Here is an 11,626-nt window from a genome sequence, read left to right as displayed (position 1 = left end):
ATATATATATATATTATATATTATTATATATTATTATATGTCTCTTAGTTATCTGTTCAGTCACGTAAAAAGTAGGATATCATCTGTCATTGCCGTTATTGTATCCTGGATCTGTCCCATTATACTGAAGTTAACATCTACTGCCCCGATTGCTGTTTAACATTGTATTATAATATCACTACTATTGTATATCGTATTGCTTCCTGTTCAATATTTAGTACAGTTATGTCTATAGTTAAATCTTTTCACTAAACAACACAGAAATCGAATGATTTAACTTATCTCTGTACCCATTCAAACTACCACATCCATACATTTACAGCTTGTTTTTTTTGTTTTTGTCCTAATTTTTGCTCCCATCTTCTTGTACTCTTTTTTTTTTTTTTTTTCTTTGCTTTGTTTTGTCTTGTTTTACTTAGTTTTCTCCCCCTCTGTGTCTCATTTGCGTATATATGTGTATATATCTGTGTATATATCTGTGACTGGTCTCAGTCTATGTCATCATGTTGCTGTCTATCTATGTTTTATTGCGCTCAATAAAAAAAAAAAAAAAAAAAAAAAAAGACAAACTAGCACATACTTGCATGAAGTAGGCTCAAAAGAGCACATTTTAAACTGTTTCACTTCATTTTTGTACAATATTTGTATTCTTTTGATTAATGCTACTGTTTTGAGTAACAACAAATCAGAAAAAACGAACACTTCAGCATCTCAGGATGAGTTTGAGATGACAAAGGTTAGAGGTCAAAGCGAAGAGTAATGTGTTTCTAAATCAGTGTCACAAACTTATCTGTCCAGTGATTAATCATCATCAGCTTCCACCTTCAGTTCTGCCATTAGCAAGTTTTGGAACATGCTAAAACACCAGCGGCAGAAACAAGGCCGTTATTGACTCACTGCTACTGTAGTTTCCATCTGAATATTGACTCATGCACAGTTTGATAGGGAGGACTGAAGCGCCTTTGGAAACAATGATTGCAATGGAGCAATATTTAGTGTGTGATGTTTTATTCTTAAGCACTGACACTCAAAATGTATTATCTTAATATGACAATGGTTTACTATTCAATTATTATTCAATTCTAAGATAGTTCATGGGTATTTTTATATACATTACCAGTCAAAAGTTTTTGAACATTAAGATTTTTTATGTTTTTTAAATAGTCCAAGCCTGCATTTATTTGATCCAAACTACAGCAAAAAATAGTACAATTTTTGAATATGTTTTACTATTTAAAAGAATTGCTTTTTATTTTAATGTTTTAAAATGTAATTTATTCCTGAATTTTTAGCATTATTACTTCAGTCACATGATCCTTCAGAAATCATTCTATTAATCTGATTTGAAGCTCAAAAACATTTATTATTATTGTGCTGAAAACAGCTAAAGATGTCGATTTCAGATAAATGCTGTATTTCTGAACTTTCTATTCATCAAAGAAACCTGAAAAAATTATACTCAGCTGTTTTCAACTTTAAAAAAATAAAAAAATAAAAAAAATATATATATATATATATATAGCCTATATTTATTTTTTGAGCATCAAATCAACATATTACAATGTTTTTTGTAGAATCATGTGACTGGAGTAATGATGCTAAAAATGTAGCTTTGATCACAGGAATAAATTACATTTGACAAAATATTCGAATAGAAAATAGTTATTTTAAATGCTAAAAATATTTCAGATTTTTCTGTTTTTGCTTTACTTTGGATCTAGGTTATAAATATAAGTATATAATATAGAGAGAGAGAGCTTTTGTTTGACATTTTGTCGCTCTAATAATTAATATAATCCATTTATTGCCTTCTCTACCATTTATTAAATGTTTTTAAGCTAATAATAATTCATGTGTCATCTTCTCGCTGGTTTATTGTGTTTCCATTCACTGCAGTCACTGTCTCCCGCTGTGATCAAACGAGCTGTGTGCATAATTCCGCTGCCTTTTCAAATCCTACTACGGCTCAGGCTTGGTTTATGAATATTAATCGTTTAAATACGATGACGTTGCTTGGTAACCTTCACAGCGTCCTTTACGCCACGTAATTAATATTCATAAACACCACCTCTGCCGCTTTCGGATTCACCAGCTAACCCAGCGCCCACCTGGCGTCAGCCAATCAGACGGTTCTCTTAGTCAAACGTCATGCTGCATAATTAATATTCACGCTTTAAGCCTTCGCCATAGTAGGATTGGTGGATTCTCGCTCCGGTTGTGAAGGAGTTAACGGGGAGGGCGGAACTCTGCACCGGCCGCAGTAGATGATCGCAATATTGATAGCGAGAGGTACGGAGACGCTACAACGCTCGGAGGAACGTTTTGGAAATACCTTTCGGATTTAATTTGCATCGCTACGGAAACGTGACGCGCAGGTGTTCACCGCGGCAGTGATGCGTTCGCGTCTTTCTGGATGATACAGAGGGAGACGCGACGCGTCGCGCAGATTCCGAAGCGGATACAAATGCACTTGTGAATGTAATATTGTATCATCGCGTTTATTCGGACCGGGATCGCTTACAGATGCGCAGACGCGGGTCGCAGTGTGCAGGTGGATGATGATGATGATGATGATGATTATGAAAAGGAGGAAGATGAATCTCACCATTAATATTTGAATGAATATTTATTGATTTGCAGAGGTGAATTTGAGAACTGCGAGGAACGCAAAGGCGCAATGTTCATAGATCACGCAACAGTCCTGCCTGGGTTCGAACCCGCACCCGCCGGATCACCCGCCTCCGGTGTGTGAGCATCCGCGCTCGACAGTCATGTTGCCCGGTGTGGGTGTGTTCGGCACCAGTCTGACGGCCCGGGTCATCATCCCTCTGCTGAAGAACGAGGGCTTCTCGGTGAAGGCGCTGTGGGGTCGCACGCAGGAGGAGGCGGAGGAGCTCGCGCAAGACATGAACGTGCCTTTCTACACTAACCGGATCGATGACGTGCTCCTGCATCCGGATGTGGATCTGGTGTGCATCAACCTGCCGCCGCCGCTCACGAGACAGATCGCCGTTAAGACACTGGGTGAGTGGTATATAGGCTACTACTAAACTTCATTTGGATGCATTGCACAATGTTCCACTGATGGTTCTCATGAAGGAGAACGCATGTCAGATCTTGTTTCTGTCAGGTTAGGTGTGGCTTTATTTATAGGACTAAAACAGATCGACTTGCATCATCAGACATTGCATCATAATTGCTTTCTGCTCAGTATAAAGCTCCATTAAGAAAACCAAAGTGGTGAAACTGTCTGACATGCAGAAACTGGACCATCGCTTTACTATCAAGTATGATCCAGGTGATGATACTTTCAATGCATGGAGGCCTTAAGGAAGTTTGTCCATCATTTTATGGACTCTTCTGCATGGGCCTGTGAAAAAATCTTTTTGGAGTTGTTTCTTCAAGACAGCAATAACATGAAATAGAAAGCAAGTGGAGAACATCACTTGTGTTTCTTCTCAGATGTTTTTTTCCTAGAAGTGCCATATCTCAAGTGCACTTAGATTTCAGAAGTCTGAAGTCAAAGATCTCAGTTTCATTCTTGATGACTCATTTGCGTGTTTTATTCTCCAAAGAAATTTTAGGAGAAACATCTACAGATGAAGCTGATACCTTGAATAAAATAAAATGAAATGTAGAGTTTTTTCACTATTAGGTCTTTTGTGCTTTGAAAGAGCATTTCTGAGCACTGACTTTTTATACTGAGGATCAGAGATCCTTTATAAGATCTAGAAGTTGAATCTACTGATTTAGGACCTTCAGAACATCTTGGTTGTTTCTTGAAGACAGCAGTTAAATGAAATATAGAGCAAAATGCAGAACATCACTTGCATCTCTTGCTTCTCAGATGTTTCTCCAGCAGTGACTCCTGAGAAGACTACAGTAATGTCACATGTGTCTCTTATGGTGTTTCAGGAGACATCTCAACAGTGTCTTAACTTTGTTAAATCTCAATATAAACTGAATCATTTCTCATCAAATGATACAAGCTGCTCCACATTTATTTTAAAGCTCAGTACTCTTACTGATGTACATGTTTTGTTTTTCTAAGAAAATTTAGGAGAAACACCTGAGTTGATACTTCTGTAAGTTTTTCTCTATTAAATTTTCTGAGCTTTGAAAGAGTTGTGCAATATTTTTTCCACTGAGTATTTAGTAAGTAGTGATTCATGTGTTCATCCCTCAGACAAATCTAGATCCACTAGAAGTTGAAACGACTGATTTCAGATCTGCAGAAGATGTGTTTTTGATGTGTTACTGTTATCTGCTCTCAGGCGTGTGTTTTTGTCTGTTGCTCACTCATGTTTTGATTCTGGAGTCTGTTGTTTGGTCAGTAGAGAAGGCGGCAGCCTGATGTTTGCAGGTGTCCAATAACAGTCAGAAATAACTTGTGAGAATTATTCATCTGTGGGGATCAGGAGCATGAGCCCAAAATAACCTCTGATGGGAACCAGCAATAGACTGAATTTCTAGGATGTTGTTGGTAGTTGCTAGGGTGTTATAAGGTGGTTGCTGTGATTATGGTTTTGTTGGTAGTTTCTGGAGTGTTGTGAGTAGTTACTAGGGAGGTGTAGGTTGCTGTTAGAATGTTACAGGTGGTCGCTGGCATGTTGACATTATAAGTAGTTGTATGTGGTTGCTAGAACATTTTAGTGGTTGTTGGGGTGTTGTATGTGGTTGCTAGGACATTGTAGGCGCCTAGGCGGTTGCTGGAACATTATGGGTGATTGTTGGGGTGTTGTATGTGGTTGCTAGGACATTGTAGGCGGTTGCAGGAGCATTATGGGTGGTTGTTGGGGTGTTGTATGTGGTTGCTAGGACATTCTCGGCGGTTGCTGGAGCGTTATGGGTGGTTGTTGGGGTGTTGTATGTGGTTGCTAGGACATTCTCGGCGGTTGCTGGAGCGTTATGGGTGGTTGTTGGGGTGTTGTATGTGGTTGCTAGGACATTCTCGGCGGTTGCTGGAGCGTTATGGGTGGTTGTTGGGGTGTTGTATGTGGTTGCTAGGACATTGTAGGCGGTTGCTGGAGCATTATGGGTGGTTGTTGGGGTGTTGTATGTGGTTGCTAGGACATTGTAGGCGGTTGCTGGAGCATTATGGGTGATTGTTGGGGTGTTGTATGTGGTTGCTAGGACATTGTAGGCGGTTGCTGGAGCATTATGGGTGATTGTTGGGGTGTTGTATGTGGTTGCTAGGACATTCTAGGCGGTTGCTGGAGCATTATGGGTGATTGTTGGGGTGTTGTATGTGGTTGCTAGGACATTGTAGGCGGTTGCTGGAGCATTATGGGTGGTTGTTGGGGTGTTGTATGTGGTTGCTAGGACATTGTAGGCGGTTGCTGGAGCATTATGGGTGATTGTTGGGGTGTTGTATGTGGTTGCTAGGACATTGTAGGCGGTTGCTGGAACATTATGGGTGGTTGTTGGGGTGTTGTATGTGGTTGCTAGGACATTGTAGGCGGTTGCTGGAGCATTATGGGTGGTTGTTGGGGTGTTGTATGTGGTTGCTAGGACATTGTAGGCGGTTGCTGGAGCATTATGGGTGGTTGTTGGGGTGTTGTATGTGGTTGCTAGGACATTGTAGGCGGTTGCTGGAGCATTATGGGTGATTGTTGGGGTGTTGTATGTGGTTGCTAGGACATTGTAGGCGGTTGCTGGAACATTATGGGTGGTTGTTGGGGTGTTGTATGTGGTTGCTAGGACATTGTAGGCGGTTGCTGGAGCATTATGGGTGGTTGTTGGGGTGTTGTATGTGGTTGCTAGGACATTGTAGGCGGTTGCTGGAACATTATGGGTGGTTGTTGGGGTGTTGTATGTGGTTGCTAGGACATTGTAGGCGGTTGCTGGAGCATTATGGGTGATTGTTGGGGTGTTGTATGTGGTTGCTAGGACATTCTCGGCGGTTGCTGGAACATTATGGGTGGTTGTTGGGGTGTTGTATGTGGTTGCTAGGACATTGTAGGCGGTTGCTGGAGCATTATGGGTGGTTGTTGGGGTGTTGTATGTGGTTGCTAGGACATTGTAGGCGGTTGCTGGAGCATTATGGGTGATTGTTGGGGTGTTGTATGTGGTTGCTAGGACATTCTAGGCGGTTGCTGGAGCATTATGGGTGATTGTTGGGGTGTTGTATGTGGTTGCTAGGACATTGTAGGCGGTTGCTGGAGCATTATGGGTGGTTGTTGGGGTGTTGTATGTGGTTGCTAGGACATTGTAGGCGGTTGCTGGAGCATTATGGGTGATTGTTGGGGTGTTGTATGTGGTTGCTAGGACATTGTAGGCGGTTGCTGGAACATTATGGGTGGTTGTTGGGGTGTTGTATGTGGTTGCTAGGACATTGTAGGCGGTTGCTGGAGCATTATGGGTGGTTGTTGGGGTGTTGTATGTGGTTGCTAGGACATTGTAGGCGGTTGCTGGAGCATTATGGGTGGTTGTTGGGGTGTTGTATGTGGTTGCTAGGACATTGTAGGCGGTTGCTGGAACATTATGGGTGGTTGTTGGGGTGTTGTATGTGGTTGCTAGGACATTGTAGGCGGTTGCTGGAGCATTATGGGTGGTTGTTGGGGTGTTGTATGTGGTTGCTAGGACATTGTAGGCGGTTGCTGGAGCATTATGGGTGGTTGTTGGGGTGTTGTATGTGGTTGCTAGGACATTATAGGCGGTTGCTGGAACATTATGGGTGGTTGTTGGGGTGTTGTAGGTGGTTGCTAGGACATTGTAGTTACTATATTGTGTTCAGTTAGGGTTGCTAGGGTGTTGTTGGTGGTTTCTAGAGTGTTGTGGGTAGTTTCAAGGGAGGTGTAGGTTGTTGTTAGAGTGTTAAAGGTGCTTGCTGGGTGGTTGACATTGTAAGTAGTTACTAGAATATTGTATGGGTTGTTATAGTGTTGTAATTGGTTGCTAGGACATTGTAGCTACTATATTGTGTGCAGTTAGTTTTTATGGTGTTAGTAGTAGTAAGAAGTAGTTCTTGGGATATTGTGGGTAGTTGCTAGGGTGTTGTAGGTGCTTGCTTGGATATTGTAGGTGGTTGCTAGGGTGTTATCCGTGGTTGCTAGGTGGTTATTTTCTGCTCCAAGATTCAAGCACAAAATTCCAAGAGTCAAATCTTTAAGTTGCCTTAAAAATGTGAGTAAATGAATACATTTTAGTCGATTTATTTCCTCCTAACAGCAGCAGTGTTGTCAGTCTGGTCAGGTCAGGTTTGTCACGTTCTCATCATCTTAAGACACTCATAAGGCTTTGTCACATTTAGACACTGTTTATCTCCAGAGATTAATTGCAGTGGTAAAATCAATCACGTCACACGAGTTTCCACGCCCTCATAGTACAACGTGTTTACCTTTTGCTTATAAAAGCCTTCCTGTAAAACCAAAATAGACACATTTTCTATTGTTTTATTGGCTCTATGTTGTAGAACGCTATGCTGGATTAGTTAACAGTCAAAGCTTACCCTGGTCAAGTTGTGAAATGTGTCAATAAACGAGGTAAAAGAGTGTTCAGCTCTGAGTAAACATGCTTTAGAGCAAATATTTAAGCTGTGCTCGTGTCCATGTGTTCAGCTAATCCGTTTAAAACCGAAAGATTGATTTTTCTCCCTTTTTCTTATTACGATAATGTTAAAGCAAGGACAGAGGATCTATTTCGGGCCATTGTATTAACCAAGTGCACACAGTTGCCTACCAAGACAGCATTTTAAAGGTATACTGTAGTTCACTCAAAAATGAAAAGTATGATTAACTGAAGAAAAAAGGCCTAAGGGTAAGAAAATTAACAGTAAGTGTTCATTTTCGGGTGAACTGTCTCTTTAAAGCAACATAGGCACTTTCCAGGTTGTTGTAATGGAAAAATCACCATATTTCTTATCTCATGATGATCAGACACATTAACATCAGCTGCTCTAACCAGCAGTTTTCTCATTCAGAAACTAGTTTGAAACCTCACTTCCTCTTTTAAAGGTGTGGGACAGCGGTTTTCACCTCACACTTTGCCTGTTTACTTTGTGTGGCGTGTTGATAAGGATAATGAGCTGGAATGTGAGCGGGCGGGAGTTTGTGCTCTGAAGATCAGATGATTGAGATTGGACTTAGTGACAGAAACGCATTTGAAGTCACTCAACAGCAGCCTGATGCAACTTGATTGCAAATGAGTGTGATACACATTACAGCGTTCCTGTCTGTCCTGCTGGGCTGCATTTGAGCAGATCGTTGAGGGGGAAGTTTTGGTCTTTCTTGTATTTTCTAAAGGAATTTTTCCTGGAGGTCATCTTAGGCTGCATGATTTAGGGGAAAAAAGATCGAAATGCCATTGTAATGTAAAATACTATTATTATTATTATTATTATTATTATTATTATTATTATTGCTATTATTATTATTTTTATTGTAAAAAAAAAAAAAGCTTTAGGTTTGCTGTTTTTCTTTGTATGGCTGTTAAATGCGGCTCAATATTTTGTGATTTTATATTAATAATAAGTATGATGATAATAATAATAATAATAATAATAATAATAAAAATAATAATAATAATAATAATAATTATTATTATTATTATTATTTTGACTACTACTTTCCCTAAACAGAAACGTTAAACGTGTTTTATTTAGTTATTATTAAATGTTATATATGTATATTATTGTGTGTATGAAGATGCAAAAGGCTTTAAGTGCCATCTGAAATGAATTTGAATTTTTTTTAAATTAAAATGAATTAAAATGAATTTACTGAACCCACAGATAGGAGCCTAATAAAAAAAGGTCATTTAAAAAAAAAAAAAATTCTAAATGGCACATAGAGGCTTTTGCATCTGATCTCTTCATAATTTTTTTTAAGGTCAGCAAGCTGAATAAGGCTTTGAGACAATTTTTCATGCATCTACTGTATTTTTCATGTTTTTATGCATTTAAACTTTAAGTTCAGATTCAGATTTGTAATTAATGAAAAAATGTTATTATATATTTTTATGTTGGAATTTTTCCAGAACTGCACACATTTCATATTTCATCTGAAGAAAACAATAAGAAAATGAGAAATAATGAGTTTGTGTTGGGTTTACCTCGAGACCTCTATTTCGTCCTCCATTTTGGTCTATGTTGAATAATGTGCCAGTGCAGTCCTCTATCAGGTCCTCTTCTCTTCTCCCTGATTTCACGGCCTCTGTTGGCTCTTAGCATTTCACGAGTGGCGGATGATGAAAGTGGAGCTCTAGCGGCTCTTGTGGAATACATTAGCATTTCCAGTGCGTCTGTCCCGCTGGATTGATTCAGCTTCACTGTGTGTGTTAAAGAAACAGCGGCTCTGAATTCATGATCAGTCTCTGCAGTCAGCATCTATCCTCATTCTCACACTTATACTGAAAGATACATACTACAAATACCACTGACATTACAGCTGTAAAATTGCTGCATCTACACTCTTAAAATAAAGGTGCTTTAGAAGGTTCTTCAAGTGATGCCATAGAAGAACCATTTTTGGTTCCACAAAGAACCATTCTGATGAAGGTCCTTTAAAGAACCATTTCTTTCTTACCTTTTTTTAATGTGAAGAACCTTCTTTTGCCACAAAGAAGCTTTTGTGAAACAGAAAGGGTTCTTTAGATGTTAAAGGTTCTTTATGGAACCATTTAGACGAAAAAGGTTCTTTCGATGGCATCATGAAGCACCTTTATTTTTAAGAGTGTAATTTCAGCAATTAAAAAATCTTATTTTCTAAATTACTCCTTATTTTATTTTACAGTGAAATATTTTTGCTATAATAATTCCTTTATATAATAGTTTTTTTGCTTAATATTTTATTTAACAATATAAACAACAACAATTATGACTGTTATTGTTATTATTTTGATTATTATATTGATAATTAAATGACCATGGACCACAAAACCAGTCATGAGGGTAAATTTTTTGAAACTGAGATGTATACCTTATCTGAAAGCTGTATAGATTGGTTTGTTAGGATAGGGCAATATTTGGGCGAGATACAACTGGAAACTGAGGGTGCAAAAAAAAAAAAAAAAAAAAAAACACCTTTAAAGTTCTCCAAATGAAATTCCTAGCAATGCATATTACTAATTAAAAATTAAGTTTGGATATATTTACGGTATGGAATTCACAAAATATCTTCATGGAACATGATCTTTACTTAATATGCTAATGATTTTTGGCATACAAAAAAAATACCATGTATTTTTGCCTATTTCTACAAATATACCTTTGTTACTTAACACTAGTTTTATACTGTTTTATTTTTAAACACATTTTGAATCCCAGTTTTAACCAGAAAAATTCCACTTAGATTTTTTCCCCCTAAATCAGCCCTAATAGTCATATAGTTAAATAATCACAGAATTTCGGGCCAAATTTATTTATTTGTTTGTTTGTTTATTCAGTTTTTTTTATTTTTTATAATTGCTTTTAAAATATAATTTTGATCATAAATTGCAAAAAAAAATTCTATTTCAAAGCCATTTCTGAGGCTCTGAAGGATAGACTAATATGTTGTAATACTGTATATCATAGCCTCTTCTTTTAGTGGCTGCAGCATCAGAAAAGCAATTTTTTTTAATAATTTTTTTTTTTTACAAAAGTCCCAAAGGTTTGGTCTGTGAAAATAAAACATGGCATTAGACGACTTCTGAACAGATTGTGCATGAAGCAAACAACAACAACAAACCATGCCACTCTATCTGTCTGTCACTCGAAATCTGTAGTTTATAGTATAATGCATAAAATACAGTCACAAATTCAAGCTGCTGAAATCAAATCTGTTGTGTTGTTATCCAGAGGTTGATGTATGTGACACTGGTGTGTTTTTGGCGTGATGTGATTGAGTCGTGCAGTAATGTGTGTGTGGATCAGCCGGTGAATCGCCGGTTCTGCGGCGTATCGGATGTCAGTCTGGCTCTCATCCAGCGGCACAAACAGACGCTCGCTCATCTTTGGGAACTGGAGGGAGCGTCTAAGAATAGAGCAGTTCCTTAGTGAGTCGCTGAGGACATACAGTGACTAATGATGCTGGATTAAAAAGGCAATGGATGTCACAGGAGTTTGCATGTAGGGCCTTATGACATATGTTTCATATTTTCCCAAATGCTGCTTTTTCAAAAAATTGGATAAATTAAATTTGACTAATCATAAAGCTTAGATTCCAGATTTTCAAATAGCTGTATCTCGGCCAAATATTGTCCTATCCTAACAAACCATACATCAATGCAAAGCTTATTTATTTATTATTTATTGCAGTATCCTTATGGTTGGTTTTGTGGTCCAGAGTCACATATATTATATCTTTTATCTAATGAAACATATAGAATTTAACAACATTCGGTTTTAATGGTTAAATTACATTTTAGTACTTCAAACAAGTGTTTAATTAATTGAAATCAAGTTTTATAGAAATTTAACAAAAATTTATTTTTGACCTTTATTTTTTCCACTAATTCCATTTTTCCAATTAAATTTAAAACATTTCCATTTAAATAATTTTTTAATTGATTAATTAAATGTGAATAAACCAAAAAGCATGTCTAATCAATGGAATTAATATAATTTTAATAAAAATGTAATTTAAATGTACAATTGTATTTTTATTTATTTTATTTATTTATTTTTATTATTATTTTTTGCACTTTT

At 37.7% G+C, this 11,626-nt stretch overlaps 1 protein-coding gene across 1 annotated transcript in view; it reads left to right on the top strand.

Annotated features, from left to right (window-relative positions):
• Positions 1-2,302: 2,302 nt before the first annotated feature.
• gfod1 (glucose-fructose oxidoreductase domain containing 1) overlaps positions 2,303-11,626 on the top strand; it is a 28,756-nt gene continuing 19,432 nt past the window's right edge. The window contains exon 1 of the mRNA XM_073831024.1: positions 2,303-3,024. Coding sequence (XP_073687125.1) covers positions 2,772-3,024 — 253 coding nt within the window. The 5' untranslated portion in view covers positions 2,303-2,771. The remainder of the gene's footprint in view (positions 3,025-11,626) is intronic.

This window comes from Garra rufa, chromosome 24 (assembly GCF_049309525.1).
Source record: "Garra rufa chromosome 24, GarRuf1.0, whole genome shotgun sequence".
Classification (NCBI taxonomy): Eukaryota; Metazoa; Chordata; class Actinopteri; order Cypriniformes; family Cyprinidae; genus Garra; species Garra rufa.
The sequence above is the reverse complement of the archived record's forward strand: the minus strand, read 5'-3'. Positions and strand labels throughout refer to the sequence as shown.